Consider the following 17,262-nt stretch of genomic DNA (forward strand, 5'->3'; position numbering starts at 1 on the left):
TATGTATTACATGTATGAATTTTTTTTAACAGGTTGTGTAAATTTCTAGATTTGATTGATGCAACTTAGGGTTTAATTCAAGAACAACTTATGAGTTTTTATTGAATTTTGATGAGACAATATGAAGCTAACATAATGTCATAGAATGTGAAAATGTCAAAATTACCCTTTTATGTACTTTTAATGTTTTTTTATTAAAGAATAATGGTCCACACATGTCATAACCTAAAACAAATCTCAACCATACAACTCATCTTAATTAAAGGATGATAACAGTTCCTTTGGTTCTCTCAATTTGGGCTTGGTTCTCTCATAGTGTTGGTTTTAGGGGCTTATTTTTCAAACAAAAACGTTTTAGAAAGTTAACTATACATAGGAAAAGACTAATAGAGCATGATAAAAATTTGAAAGATTTAGTGTTTGTTATGGAATAGAATCTGTGTAGAATTATCCATTACTTAATTGTTTCAACAAATTAAAACTTGATATAAAACACTTGATATATAATATACAAGGGTTTTTCTTTGTGACATTTAATTATAGTGATCAATTAACACGTTTTCAAGAAACAATACATATGGAATTTCTAAAAATCATGTAATCCAAACTTATAGAAGACGTGTTTTTGACAAAACATGACCGTAGAATCCGTTGACCGAAACAATTATCAATATTAAAGAAAGTGGACATTGTTTAATACATAAACGCAAGACCAATACTTTTCCACATGTGAAAATGACAACGATTGTTAGATCATTGAATCTTGAAGTCTTCAAAACTGTTGTGCTAATATCTAAGGAAACACCTAACCCAAATTTAAAGATTTCTCTTATATATACACAATACACCAACATCACCGGAGGCCATTCACCATTACCATAACACAAACTACAACCCTACTTATAAATCTACGCACACACCATGTCCCTAAGAGCTAGACCGGTAACAACCGCGTCATCCTCCGATGACGAACCCGAAAACGACATCCCCGACAGCTCTAAACCACCACCGCCACCACCCACTATGTCACAATGGGCCATATCACAAACTCTAGCCAGCACAGCCCAACTAGCCAACCTCCTCCCCACCGGAACCCTCTTGGCACTCCAAACCGTAACACCAATATTCACCAACCACGGCTCGTGTGACGCGGTCACACGTCCTCTAACCGCCATCCTCCTCGGCTTCCTCACCACCTTTTGCTTCCTTGCAAGCTTCACGGACAGCTTCAAGACATCCGATGGACAAGTGTTTTACGGGTTTGCAACGTTCAAAGGCATGTGGGTCTTCGACTCCCAAACCGCAGCGGCTTCAGCGTCCAGTTTACCGGACCTACGAAAGTACAAGTTGAGGGCTGTTGATTGGATTCATGCTTTTGTGTCCGTAATTGTGTTGGTGACATTAGCCATGCGAGATAGAAGCGTGGTTAGTTGCTTCTATCCAAGACCGAGCCATGAGGCTCAAGAGGTTCTTGACATTGTTCCACTAGGGCTTGGTCTTCTTTGTAGTTTGGTGTTTGTGGTTTTTCCTTCTAAAAGACATGGGATTGGCTACCCGGTCTCCCATTGATGTGCAACATTTCTACATTTTTTATTTTATATAACGAAATTACTATGTAATCTAGAAAAATTCAGAATAATATGTGTTAATTATTTTGGTATTTTAGCTTAGTTGTTAACTTTGTATAAATTATCAAAGAAATAACTAGCTAATACGATTAGATTAACGGATACGTACTCATCTATATCATTTTACTTGTCGTTTAATCAACCTCTTGTTTCTTGTATATTAAGACATGTTTTTCTAATTAACTTAAACTAAAAACATAAAAATAATTTTAAAGAAACGAGGGTTCGATTCCCATAATGTGGTACTAGATTGATTTAATCTAATGGTTAGAGATTAGGAGATGTTTTGAAAAAATACAATTTTTTTAAGTGTTATATAGTGTTTGATTAGCCACTTGTATACCGGTTAGTGTATGTATTTTGTATTAAATTAAGCAATTGATTTGTGTTTTGAAAAAATAATGATGGTCAATAATGGCTTAGCTGTAAGCGGTGGCTATAAGAGTTTTATTGGAGTTGGTAGTATTAGGTAACAAGAAACAAATTGCCACTTCATCACATAATTTTAATACCGTAGGAACTTTAGGAAAATGTTTAATTATCACTTTCACATGCCTTCGGATTTTCTAAATAATTGATTGTGTACCTTTTAATTTATTTTTTTGTGATTAAATAAATAAATACTACTTGACCTACATGCTATAATACTAAATGACCTTTATTTCTTTAAATTTACTTTTAAATCTACGAAGTAGTTTGTTATTAAACTAATACTTTAACCGTTTTAAGGAGGAACACATTAATAGTTTAATACTACAAGATTACAAGCGCTTTGATTTTTGTAACCATGGATATTCTTAAGTTAGTAAATTTACTTTTAAATCTACATGTCTTTATCCCTTTTTTCTTTGATATTTTTGGCTCCCTAGCGCTAGAAGCCATCAATTTCTTGACGAGGGTTCAATGGGTTATCCACAACAATTGTTCGACCCCAGGGGGGCAGGGGTTTGTGTTCGGGAGGTTGGGGTTTGCAATTCAGAAAGGATTGGCGGCGCAGCTTGTTGCCCGTCTACCTTCTGTTTTGATGTAACTTAACAAGTTTTCTGGACTTTATTTATATATCTTTTAAAAAAAAATCTACATTGTCCATCACTGAACTATTACCTCAACCGTTTTAAGGAGGGACACATTGATAGTTTAATACTACTAGATTATAAGCGTTTTGATTTATGTAACCTTGGATGTTCTTAAGTTGGTACATGCTAAAATGAAGAACGCAGGATAGAGGTAAGATTGTCTACATTTTATCCTCCTTAAACCTTACTGTAACACCCCAACCCGGAAGGGCTGACGTGTCACAATAACGGTAACATAAACAAAAGTCATAATTCCATTTATTTATTTGATAAGGATACAACCACACGACTATTAAAATTAAGATTAATATACAAGCGGAGACATTCATCTTAATTAACTAACATCTTCAGATTTATTCCTAGGCTTTATTCTTCTCTCTTTTCCCCTCCCAAAGTAACCTGTGGACCTGTATATACAAAAAGTTTATGGAATGAGCCGAATGCTCAGTACGGAATTTTAGGCTCAAATAACAAATAATGCTTTATATGAAATCTTATCCGGATGGAACCTTATGCAAAAATGATACGATGCAAGAACATAATTTCATAATCATATCTTACGGATGTACCCATGAGCATACTTAAAACGTGACAATACACAGGTAGCTACTCCTGCATAATTATCACATGAGATGGCGAATTGGCATACCCGTTATCCACCTCCTTATACTTAAATCCTAGGATCGATCCATACGCCTCCTAATAGCCTTATGTACCACACTTGTACTTAAGAGACGCGGTGAACTGATCTCTCCGTCACGGATGGAGCACATGATGTTGATGCCACAACAACATGCTCGTGGGACACTCCACGAGAAGCGATACTCAGGGTATCAGAGTACAAATGGTCTTATTCACATAACTTATAAAACTTATTTTCATAACAAAACGGAACATATATTGGAACATGCGATAATGAGTATAACAACATAATACTATCGCATGACATGAAAGTTAAATCAAATGTTTAGGATAGGAATCGAACGGACTGTCGAAATGAATCGATAATCAAAGACGTGAGAAGTTTTTTTTTAAAAGATATAGTAACTTAGTGGTTTATAACAATTTGAATATGAAGCAATAAAGAGTGGGGTAAGGATCTGTACCTTAATAACTTCAAAGTGAAGCTACCTTGTGCTAATATTTTAGATTTATATGGGCAGAATTTCGACTACTGATTAATCTTTTCACCTAATAACATGCACACAAACTAGGTTAGTAACTTAATACAGCATTTACGTCAATTCATGAGATCAAACCCTCACAACTATTATCAAGTGCAATACTTAATAATTCAATCGGATTCACAACGAATAACAGAGCATAGTCCGAATTCGAACAGCACTCAAATATTCAAGTTGAAATCACGACGAATAATCAAAGTAGAAGCTCAATTTGAGCAGCACTCAGACAATCGTTGGATAGTTATAATCGATCGGACGTTGAATCGTAATAGCGATCGAGTTATTACCCTGATTGCGGCAGCGTTTCGAGGTGTGTGTGTGTTTGGGTAGTGGAAGAAGTATAACTCGACGTCAATTGAGAATTTGAGCGTCGTTTTTGTGCACAGAAGCAAGTGCCAATGTTCTGCTATTTATACTCGATTTTGCTCCTGCTTACGGACCGTAAGCCTAAGCCCTTACGGTCCGTAAGGGACACCTATACTTCTTTGGCTTGCCCTGCACGGGACTAGCTTTGATTGGTCGGAAGTTTGGTCTAACAACGTTTTAAGTAGATAATCGTCAACTAGGGTTTACCCCCTTGAGTTTTAGGGGTCCTGATCCTGATTCTGATTGCTCTGAAACTTTCAGGGGTTGTGCAGAATTACTTGGGTGTCTTAATTAGGGTTTTCTAGTTGTCTATTATTCTTTTTTTTTTCTAGAATAATGATTTTAAATTTATGGGCATTACAACTATTACCCCCTTAAAAGAAATTTCGTCCTCGAAATTTTTCAAACAAGAATATAACCTATTGCATAGGTAACAGAAACAAAACTTTTATAGCAGAGTTACTAACTTATATAACCAGAATCTCCTAACCACACATGTGTATCTGAAATTCATAACTAGGGTCATGACTATACTTGTCAATTACCTTATATATGTGCCCTAATGGTCCTTTTATAACGTATCTTAATAAAATATCTTACCGTACGAAAAGTCAATAGAGACTTACGGATACTTAGAGTGACTATTAGTACTGATATTTCCTACGTGGCGGACGATGAGGAGGCATCTATAAGAATAGACATAGGAGTTAAACCAAATAAGAGATCAAGTTGAATCCTATCATAGATATCTACCCATTCCTCACAGGTCTTAATTACTATTTTCAAGTTTTCTACAGGAAAGAGCCTTTGCTCTGATACCATAGCTGTAACACCCCAACCCGGAAGGGCTGACGTGTCATAATAACGATAACATAAACAAAAGTCATAATTCCATTTATTTATTTGATAAGGATACAACCACACGACTATTAAAATTAAGATTAATATACAAGCGGAGACATTCATCTTAATTAACTAACATCTTCAGATTTATTCCTAGGCTTTATTCTTCTCTCTTTTCCCCTCCCAAAGTAACCTGTGGACCTGTATATACAAAAAGTTTACGGAATGAGCCGAATGCTCAGTACGGAATTTTAGGCTCAAATAACAAATAATGCTTTATATGAAATCTTATCCGGATGGAACCTTATGCAAAAATGATACGATGCAAGAACATAATTTCATAATCATATCTTACGGATGTACCCATGAGCAAACTTAAAACGTGACAATACACAGGTAGCTACTCCTGCATAATTATCACATGAGATGGCGAATTGGCATACCCGTTATCCACCTCCTTATACTTAAATCCTAGGATCGATCCATACGCCTCCTAATAGCCTTATGTACCACACTTGTACTTAAGAGACGCCGTAAACTGATCTCTCCGTCACGGATGGAGCACATGATGTTGATGCCACAACAACATGCTCGTGGGACACTCCACGAGAAGCGATACTCAGGGTATCAGAGTACAAATGGTCTTATTCACATAACTTATAAAACTTATTTTCATAACAAAACGGAACATATATTGGAACATGCGATAATGAGTATAACAACATAATACTATCGCATGACATGAAAGTTAAATCAAATGTTTAGGATAGGAATCGAACGGACTGTCGAAATGAATCGATAATCAAAGACGTGAGGAGTTTTTTTTTTAAAAACGATATAGTAACTTAGTGGTTTATAACAATTTGAATATGAAGCAATAAAGAGTGGGGTAAGGATCCGTACCTTAATAACTTCAAAGTGAAGCTACCTTGTGCTAATATTTTAGATTTATATGGGCAGAGTTTCGACTACTGATTAATCTTTTCACCTAATAACATGCACACAAACTAGGTTAGTAACTTAATACAGCATTTACGTCAATTCATGAGATCAAACCCTCACAACTATTATCAAGTGCAATACTTAATAATTCAATCGGATTCACAACGAATAACAGAGCATAGTCCGAATTCGAACAACACTCAAATATTCAAGTTGAAATCACGACGAATAATCAAAGTAGAAGCTCAATTTGAGCAGCACTCAGACAATCGTTGGATAGTTATAATCGATCGGACGTTGAATCGTAATAGCGATCGAGTTATTACCCTGATTGCGGCAGCGTTTCGAGGTGTGTGTGTGTTTGGGTAGTGGAAGAAGTATAACTCGACGTCAATTGAGAATTTGAGCGTCGTTTTTGTGCACAGAAGCAAGTGCCAATGTTCTGCTATTTATACTCGATTTTGCTCCTGCTTACGGACCGTAAGCCTAAGCCCTTACGGTCCGTAAGGGACACCTATACTTCTTTGGCTTACCCTGCACGGGACTAGCTTTGATTGGTCGGAAGTTTGGTCCAACAACGTTTTAAGTAGATAATCGTCAACTAGGGTTTACCCCCCTTGAGTTTTAGGGGTCCTGATCCTGATTCTGATTGCTCTGAAACTTTCAGGGGTTGTGCAGAATTACTTGGGTGTCTTAATTAGGGTTTTCTAGTGGTCTATTGTTCTTCTTTTTATTTCTAGAATAATGATTTTAAATTTATGAGCATTACACTTACCTTGTCGTTGCTATTAATAAAATTTACTAATAAAAATAAAATACTATAATGCCTCCATTAGACAACAAAGTAAATGAGAAATGTACCTTTTTCTTCACAATGAAGAAAGTTGACACTTATGTCTTTGTATGAGTATTGTGGCTATACATCCAGGTTGTTTATGAGAAGCGTTACTATAAAAAGCCACGCAAGCTAGACCTAAGAAATTGAGTAGTGGTGATAAAACACCTTTATGCGTGAACTAGTAACAAGACCTGCGCACGTTGCGACACGGGTACATCGTAAATGTTGAACAGATTAGTCCTAGCGTTATGTGATGCGTTAACCATATAAAAACGTTCATTTCAACGTATTTAATTGAACTCAGTGTAACCTATATATCATTACGATTAGATCAAAACGTGAAGTAAATCTTTTACCGTACAATGATAACGTATTATATGCGACCGGACTAACTCAAATTTATATCGTCAAGTCAAAATGTATTATATGCAACCCAATTCATACGTAGAAAATGTAGAAAATAAAGCATGAAAGTGTACACCAAATTCACGTCAAAACGTAGACAGACTCGAATTTATACAAAAAAGTATACCAAGACAAACTCGAGTATTGTACCGACTATGCGGCATCATTATGTATGACTTATTATGACCCTTTACGTTAAAACATAGAGCAGGTTGAATTTAGATGGCACTTGTTTTCAAACAAAATTTACGCCGAAACGTACATAAAAAATAAGCTTGAAAAAGTATTGTAAATGAAAACAAACTTTATGTCAAAGCGTACAGAAAAAGTAAGCATAAAACCATATTATATTTGACCCGAAACGTTTTCAAATAAAATTACATCGAAACGTAGATCAACTCAAATTTATACCGACACGTAGATAAAAAAGCACACAACAAATTAAAGTTTTATAAGTTAACGAACAAAACTATTATAAAAAAATCAGATTATATATATTCTCGAGGGGGTCAAAGTTATATTTTTCAAAGTTCATAAAAAATGCAAGGGGTTGAAAATTACATCTCCTAAACATAAGAGCTAAGAGTGGGTGAAAATAAAATTTAACAAAGCTGAGGTTTTAAAAAGAAACTACCAAAGTCGAGGGTCTAAATTTGAAAATTATGAAAGTGTAGGGGTGGGGGAGACAAACAAAGCCGGTGGAAACCCACCGACTTTGTAAAGTTCATAAAAAAATGCAAGGGGTTGAAAATTACATCTCCTAAACATAAGGGCTAAGAGTGGGTGAAAAGAAGATTTAACAAAGCTAAGGTTTTAAAAAGAAACTACCAAAGTCGAGGGTCTAAATTTGAAAATTATGAAAGTGTAGGGGTGGGGGAGACAAAGCCGGTGGAAACCCACCGACTTTGTCCTTTAAGATAGATTGAAATATTTTTGGAACCCGTTCACGTATAAAATAAATAAATATTTTATTAAACAAATACAATACAGAAGTGAAAGGAAGACTGTAAATTACACGACTTTTACAACTGAAATAAAAAAAAAACAAGACCATAATACAAAACTAAAATGGTTATTGGCTAAGGATCATGTTAAACACGGGTTCCTTAAAACAAATTTCGAGTCTCTAAGGAAAACGCGTTTATTTCCGGGATACAACAACCTAAGTAGTTGCATTGGCGGGGAAAACTTTAACCCGAAGGTGTACCTTAAGGATGAAGAACATAAGTGACTCAAAGAGAGTTGGAGAGTTCTGTGTGTATGATATGTGTTCGTGTATGATATGTGTTCTGATGTATCTACAACCAAGGCTCTTTGGTTTTATAGTGAACTACGAGTTGATACACTTTGATCGAATTAAAGCTGAAAAATAAATGGCATTGAACGTCTTCAATGCTCTTTATTCTGCCATTAATTTTCGATTCGTAACTGTTTGACTGTAGGGGTGTTAAACGGGTCGTGTTTGGGGGTTGGCGGGTTCAACCCGACCCGAACCCGAAAATTTTAGACGACCCGACCCGAACCCGAAAATCGTTTCATACATACGAACCCGAACCTGACCCGAATATTTGCAGGCTGGCCCGAACCCGACCCGTTCAACCCGAATTCTTCTTATTTTTTTTCAGCAAATTAATTTATTAAAATTAACATCTACTACAATAAAAAAACACAAATTAGATAATAAAATTACATTAAAATCATAAAATCTTATGTGAATTTCTATTTTTAAGTTATATGTATAGCATAAGATACACACCAAATTTAATTTATAATATAAAACAAATTGTAAAAATTATAATATTATAGAAATGGGTTAAACGGGTCAACACGACCGGGTTGACCCGAACCTGACCCGTTTAGCTAAACGGGTTGGCGGGTTCAACCTGAAACTGACCCGAACTCATTTACACTAAACCCAAACCCGCGAATTTCGTGTTAGGTTCGTGTTGTGTTTTCGGGACGTGTCAGAAACTCACACCCCTATTTGATTGTCAACTACACCTTACAGATTGGAACTGATTTTCTGCTATGAGTTCGCACTCGCACGAACCTGATTCATGTGCCATGAAATGGTTGAGCTTGCTGGCTTGTGCCATCTGCCACAAATCTGTGCATCTGCAAGCATCACACGTCACCCGCTAGCTAGAACCAGGTTGCCACCTAGACCCGCGCGTAGTGTCACAAACCTACCTTGCGAACCAGGTCCTCACCATCTCTATGCTGACCGCACACACAAGGTCAAAAATACAAAGACGGTTCTCAAGCGGCTTGTGATGATGCGTGTGTGTGAAGTGCGCCATCAAAGCGACACATTGCGTCCACGCCATGCCACACGACACGACACGACACGGTGCGAGTGCAAGTTAGGGTCTTCGTACTCCGCACCCTTCGCGAATCCACTAGTGTGATGTGAGGGAACAATGAGGAAAGAATGCTTCCATATATAAGCCACTCATTTTCTTTCCCTCCTCCTGTATGGGAGAAGTTTCACTTTTCCCACTCATTTTACCTTCCATTTTTTCTTAGCATTTCTTAGTTCGTTGCCATCGTCAGATATGAGCCAGTTGTTCTAGTCCCACTACCTATACCTGAAAATTTCACTTGGATTTGGGTTAAAGATAATGAATAAGTATATATATGTTAATATTCTCTTTGTAGGTGAGTATGAAATCATTACTAATGTTAATTGTGGTACATCATTTCCCATTTTGTGGATTTAATATTCAAGATAAAGTTTCTTAGAGCATTGGTTCCAATTTGAAGTCTATGTGGTCGGATCCATGGAAAAGATGGAAAAATGTTCCTTCCCATCACCGTGAACAATTGTTTTAGCGTTTTCAGATGTATACTTACGACACATTTGTATATGATAATGCATAAAGAATAGAGTAAAATGCACAGATAGTCCCTATGGTTTTGTAAAATAACACATATACTCCCAAACTTTTGAAAATTACACCGGTGCTCCCTGTGGTTTGACACTTTGTTATTCGGATAGTCCCTGAAGTGGATGTCTGTTAGTTTTCTCGATTAAATCTATGTAAAATGACAAACATGCCCTTAGCAATTATTCATCTCTCTCATCTATCTACAGATCTACTCTCTTATCTCTATCTTTCTCTCTCTCTCTCTCGATGCCCAAGAAAAATTATCATGTTTTTCTTTGCTTCAAAAATCAAAACCCAGAATCATAAATGAAGAAACTCTATCTCTCTCTCTCTCTCACTCACTCACTTTATTTAAGATCAAGATTATGTTTCAAATTATTCTTGGGTGTTGTGGGTTACAAGCTTCGATCTCCGATGTCGATCTCGTCTTCAGGCTCAACCGGAAGCTAACAGTCAACGATCTATTCGGTCTCTCTGGCAGATCTGGATCTGCGATGAACAAGCGATTGTTTGTCAAGTGGTGGTTCAAGGGTGGGTGACGACGGACTAGTGATGAAGTTATGAAGACTGAGACGGGTACAGTTCTTACGGTTGGATCTTGTTCTTGTTCTTGAATACGTGGGTTTAGGTTTTGGGTTTTAGATTGATCAGAGGTAAAGGTGTCATAGCCCCCAACCCCACCCTGGGAGCGGGAGCCGCGAACCAATCAGATGGTATCGGTGTTTATTAATTTGGCAGCGGAAATTTTCATCAGGACCGTAGTTAGGAAATATTTTTATTAGAGTTAAACACCAACAAGTTTAAAATAGATGAATGGGATAAAACCCAAGTTTTGCTGATAATACATTTATAATAAGTAAGTGGGACAAAACCCGATTTTCATTTGTAATATATTTATAGGGAATAACCCTAATTATTGAAAACAATTCTCCTTTTTAATTAGGTAACTTTTATGGCCACTTTTCTAAGCTTTCAGTGCTCTCCAGCTGGCTTTTATTAGCTTCACACTAAGTTACCTGAAACACGTGTTTAAAAGATTTTATCAGCAAGAAATACTGGTGAGTGAATCCCAGTTTAATCAAAACAAGTTTTATCATTTTACAGCATTGAGGGCAATCCAAAAATTACATTTGTTTCCATCTACTTTAATTACCACCCACGGTACTATCAATCCTGACTGGTGGTAATGTTACTACTCACAGTGTAGTAACAAATTTTGTATACAAAACCCCAACATACCGACGATAATTGTAGAATACAAATACTCAATCACTGTTAATTATAAGGTAAAAACAATTGAGGTTTTGTAAAAACAAATTACAAAAAGAAGGATTAACTCACATTGCTAATTTAGGTATTTCCTTGTGACTTCCTAGTTATAATCTATTAAATTAAACAATTCACACGCGTTAGTATAATAACCCAATTTAAGTTAGCTATATCCCTCTCCCCGAGACAGAACTCCAATGACTGAGTTGGGCAGAGCCTTGACTTGCGTTACGGAGCTCTAGATCAATCGTGCAGAGTAACTAATACATAATCGGGGGTTACAATACTTATAACGAGGCAGAGCTTCGCTTTTTAGTGGGTATTATGCCCGGGTATTATAATTACTGTTAAGAAGTTGAGAGGATTTTCGAGAAATGAACGATTTCAACTGAAGCTTGAACTCCTCATTTATAGGGCTGGAAATGGGGCTCTCGCGGCCCGTGTGGGAGTTAAGACAGGGCTTCGCGGCCCGCGAGGGCCATAAAGTCAGCAGTAGGGTTTGCTGAGTCATCGGTGGTCTCGACGCGTGTCCTGACACGTGGCTTGATTGTGTATCGGGCAAGGAATGGGCCTCACGCCCCACGATGTCACACCCTGGCTTTGCGGAAGCGTGGGTTTATTTGGTGTGACTTCTTAATACCATAGCTTAATCACAACAAAGCTATATGAAAGTAAAACCATGCAGATCATCCATTGATTTAAGTTTTTAAAAATAAAGTACCACAACATAGTTTTAAAATGTCGACACATGCAACGGAATTACAACATAACAATTTAAAAACATTGTTCAGAAGACATAACCATAAACATAAAACAGACACAGTTTAAGAACTGTGACTCGGCCAGGTAAAAGCCACAACCCCTAAACTTGGATGATCCCATAACTCTTACGTAGCGTGAAAACGCAGCATACCGTGCCAGATCCTTAATTCCCTGAAATACATGTAAGTTGGAAAAATCAACAAAAATGTTGAGTGAGTTCATGTGTAAGTGAGTAAGTAAAACCTTTGTAAGTATAAAAATCCCTGGTATGTAGCAAATAAGGAAATAAAGAGATCACCAATGGTTTGCAAGGCCATTGATATGTGTGAAGTGCAGTAGAAAGACTCAAACCTAGCAGATTTTTGCGTCGGGTACCAAGTCACCTCGAGGTCCGTACTATTGGGCCTGGGGCTGGGCTCGCTACACCCAGATAGATCTACCGCTAAAGACCCTCGGTCCTACAATGAGGATTAATGGCCTCCAGTTCCCGCCTACCCACTCACATGATCTAAGTAGTAACCCTCCTTACGCTAACCATACCATGTAAAAAGTATTCGTAATCATAGTAACATGTATTTCACCCCCGCAGTTTAAAAACTGAAAACAGTTAAGAGAAAAGGGGGACATGAACTCACTGAAGTGCGTCTCGAAATAGTAATCTCCCAGTCAACCTGCTACGTGATGAACTACAAATACTAACTTCTATTATACGGACGGCCGTGCCTTGGCTTAAGATTTAACGTTTTTGGGAAATAGTTAGACAACTATTTCGTGTTTACACTTCGTAATTATGTATTAATTATGTTCCTTCCCAAGGATGGGGGTTTTAATACATGTCCATTTTCTTATAATCCCAAAAATATATTATCAAGTCCCACTTAATAAAATATATTTTAATTCATTTGTCTAAAATATTCTATCTCTAAAATATACATATTTTATTCCATTCAAATTTTCCAAAATAATACTTTTGTCAAATACGCATGTAAGAGTATTTTTCTTGAAAATACATAAGTTACATTTTAAGGTTCGTGTGGTAATAATAATACCGGTGTAACTTAAATATTCATTGTGAAGGCGTTGGTATTATTTTGGAGTCGTTAATATTCAGTATGTTCCAGTAGTATTATTTTCCTCTAAAAATAATATTTATGTAGTTCACAAAATAATCATAAAATTCACACAAGTGTTACTATGAAAAATATATATTCTAAATATATATTTAGCAAGTTTTATTTATGAAAATCCCACCTCCGACACTTGGAGATTTTGTAATAAGATCATGGCGAACTTTATTTGGAAAAATAAGTTAAAAATATATTCATAACACTTGTAGTAAAAATATTTTCCAAGTGTTATATTTCTGGAAAAAATTTCGCCAGAGTTTCCTCTGTAACTGGAGGTGGCCATGCTTACAAGCGTATCATTTTCTTTTAACAACTCAATCAATCAATTTTCGATCATCAATATTCAATATCAAAACATCAAACTAGTCAAAATATGCAAAAATTGCAAACACATGAACTTGTATGTTGTGTAAAAATATGTAGTAACCTTCCAACCTTTTTAGTAGGTCTTTCTATCTTTAAAAATGAATTCGGTTTCTTGAAAGCTTTATTTTTAAAGAAAATGCATCTTTACAACTTCTTAGTCAAAATTACAAAAATATTTCTTTGTTAAATCCTTTTGTCACACAAGAGTTTACACACTTGTTTGTTCACAAAATGCTTTTATTTCATGAAAGATCCGGCTTTTAAATGTGATTGCATCTTACACTTAGTTCTTTGGAAATACCACTTGTAGATCTTTAGATCTACTAGTTTAGAACTCCATTTTACAAGAAAAACTATTTTTACACAAGTTCATGTTTATGTATGAAAGGGTTCGTCATCTTGTAACTTTCCTACTTAACATAATGCTAGTTCATGTTCCATGAACATGATCTAGCGTGGTTAGATGACGATCCGATCCACTACTAGCAATCAACAACATAAAATAACCATAACTAAACAACATTCATGAGTTTTACACCATTATTTACTCTTTAACCATCATGTTCATCTTCCTTACAAGACTTTTAGTTTTGTTTTCGCATGTTCTTGGTTTTTATCCGTTAAACTTCTTATTCACCACTTTAGACAAGATCAAGAGGGTGTTTAGAATCACTTACAACTAGCTCAAGGCTAAGGAAGAATCAAAGCGAAAACAAGGTGGTTAATAGCGATGTAGAGAGGTCCTTGTGATTCCGTAAGCACCGGGTCTCCTCGTATGATCTCTAGCACCTTGATATGTATGTGAAATAACAAGATTGAAGTTTGAAAGTGATGATGGGTGGGTGTGTGCTCTCGGCCGACTTCAAGAGAGGAGAGGGAAAGAACAAAATTTTGTTGGTGGGTTTTTGAATGAAATGGTTAACTTCTTAACATACTTATAATCCATGTCTTCTAAATACCCATTGGGTAACGTGTATGGAAGATTTTAGACAATCCATCAATAAAATAATCAAATGTGTAAGGATGTGTCCCACATGGGGACCGATTCGGTCAGGGGGGGGGTAATTGGTTTGATTTCAACTTGATAGTTAGTAACTAGTTAAGTTTAGTTAGGGGTTTAAGTAAGTTACTAGTGTGTTATGTATTATAGCGGGTGTTAGGGTATTCGGGGACCCTAACTAGCTCAGAAAAGGAAAAACAGTGTCATTGACAATATTTTTATGTTCCGGGTAAAGTCCGGTTGTTCGGTTGGATACTGATCCGTTAAAGTGCTTAATAAGCATTTAAAGTGTCTTTAATATTATTTTTAGTGACACAATGAATTCCCGACACTTTGGAAAGTGTCTAGTATTATTTTCCCATGTTTTTGCACTATACTAGTTAGCTTAAATGCTGAATTTTGTATTAAAGTGCAGAATTTTGTAATTAGAACATGTTTTAGGCACATCCGGTCACTATAACTAATACCTAGTGTCGCAGTTCTACAATCCTCACCTCTCTACACTCCCTACTAGTGTAGTGATCTATTCCCGGCTCACACTGGCCTTGGAGACAGTGTCTGTCTGGTGCTGGCTATGTCAGCACTTTACTGGGTTATTCGTTCATTGTGCTACTGCGCTTTTGTGCATCAAGTTTGTCACTATAGTTCTGTGTAAATAAATGGAGTGACAGCAATAAGGTATGATGCAAGTATATGTATGTATCAAAAATCACATAGCATTAATTAAATATTAATTAATTCGTACGGATACCTGGTTTGGTGAGGGTTGTCACATTCTCCCCCCATTAGAAAAATTTCGTCTCGAAATTTTAGGTTCTACTTCTAGTTGCAGGGGTCTTGGGAAATAAGTGGGGGTATTTCTCTTTCATTCGGTCCTCACGCTCCCAGGTGTATTCTGGACCGTGTCTTGCATTCCAACGAACCTTGACGAGTTTGAGACTGCTTCTGCGGGTTTTGTTAATCTTCCAATCTGTAACCTCAACCGGTTCTTCGACAAAATGGAGCGTGTCGTCAATATGAATCTCGTCTGTGGGAATGACAACAGTTTCGTGCGTTGGACTCTTTTTCAGATTTGATACATGAAATGTATCGTGAACAACGTTCAGTTCGGCAGGTAAATCCAACTTGTATGCTACTAACCCAATTCTTTCCAGAATCTTGAATGGACCAATATACCGCGGATTCAACTTTCCACGCTTCCCGAAGCGTGCCACACCCTTCCAGGGTGATACCTTTAATAATACCATATCACCCACCTCAAAGTCTAGAGGTTTCCTTCTTCGGTCCGCATAGCATTTTTGTCGATCGCGAGCTGCCTTGATGCGATCTTGGATCTGTGCGATCTTATCTGTGGTTTCCTGGACCACATCAGGACCAACCAATTGTCTATCACCTGCATCAGACCAACAAAGCGGTGATCTGCACTTGCGGCCATATAGAGCTTCAAATGGCGCGGCACCAATACTGGTGTGGTAGCTGTTGTTGTATGAAAACTCGACCAATGGTAAATGTTTATCCCAGCTACCACCCAAATCCATAACACATGCTCTCAGCATATCTTCCAATGTCTGAATAGTCCGTTCGCTTTGTCCATTGGTCTGTGGGTGAAATGCAGTGCTTAGATTCAATTGCGAGCCAAAAGCTTCTTGGAAAGACTGCCAAATCCTTGACACAAATCTTCCGTCCCTATCAGAGATGATCGAGAGAGGCACTCCATGACGTGCAACGATTTCTCTCATGTAAATTTCAGCCAATTTGCTCGTGTTGTCTTTCTCTCTGATGGGTAAGAAGTGCGCAAATTTCGTTAATCAGTCCACTATTACACAAATAGTGTCATGACCTCTTGGCGTTCTTGGCAACTTCGTTATAAAATCCATTGAAATTTGTTCCTATTTCCACTTGGGGATCTTAGGTTGTTGCAGAAGTCCTGAAGGTTTCTGGTATTCAGCTTTCACTTTGGCGCACGTCAAACACTTGCTGACATAAATAGCAACGTCACCTTTCATCCTAGGCCACCAATAATAATCTTTACGGTCCTGGTACATCTTATCCGCTCCTGGATGGAGAGAGTACCGTGATTTATGAGCTTAATCAAAAATATCCTTTCTCAAACCACCAAACAGAGGAACCCAAATTCGTCTCATAAAACATAACGTTCCTTCCTCGTTTGGCACTAATTGCTTCTCCATCCCACGGAGATATTCCTCTTCAATGTTTCTTTCTTTCAGAGCCTCTTTCTGGGCGGTACGAATGCGCAGAGGAAGATTTGTCTGAATAATCATCTCCAAAGCCCTAACCCTTATGGGCTTGATCCTTTCTTTTCGACTTAGGGCATCGGCGACCACATTCGCCTTCCCTGGATGGTACTTGATCTCGCAGTCGTAATCGTTCAACAACTCGACCCAACGTCTTTGTCTCATATTCAGCTCTTTCTGGTCGAATATGTGCTGCAGACTCTTATGATCTGTGAAGATTGTACATTTCGTACCATATATATCTCCAGATCTTCAATGCAAATATCACTGCGCCTAGTTCCAAGTCATGCGTGGTATAGTTCTTTTCATGTAC

At 37.1% G+C, this 17,262-nt stretch overlaps 1 protein-coding gene across 1 annotated transcript; it reads left to right on the forward strand.

Moving 5' to 3' along the window:
* The first annotated feature begins 829 nt into the window (after positions 1–829).
* Positions 830–1,732, forward strand: LOC110881189 (protein DMP5). Its single transcript, XM_022129535.2, has one exon. The coding sequence runs from the start codon at positions 922–924 to the stop codon at positions 1,567–1,569; it is 648 nt and encodes a 215-aa protein (XP_021985227.1). The 5' UTR covers positions 830–921; the 3' UTR covers positions 1,570–1,732.
* Positions 1,733–17,262: the final 15,530 nt, after the last annotated feature.

This window comes from Helianthus annuus, chromosome 3, assembly GCF_002127325.2.
Source record: "Helianthus annuus cultivar XRQ/B chromosome 3, HanXRQr2.0-SUNRISE, whole genome shotgun sequence".
NCBI classification, from domain to species: domain Eukaryota; kingdom Viridiplantae; phylum Streptophyta; class Magnoliopsida; order Asterales; family Asteraceae; genus Helianthus; species Helianthus annuus.

Coding starts and splice junctions, on each gene's coding strand:
- LOC110881189 (XM_022129535.2), top strand. CDS start 922: ATGTCCCTAAGAGCTAGACCGGTAACAACCGCGTCATCCTCCGATGAC.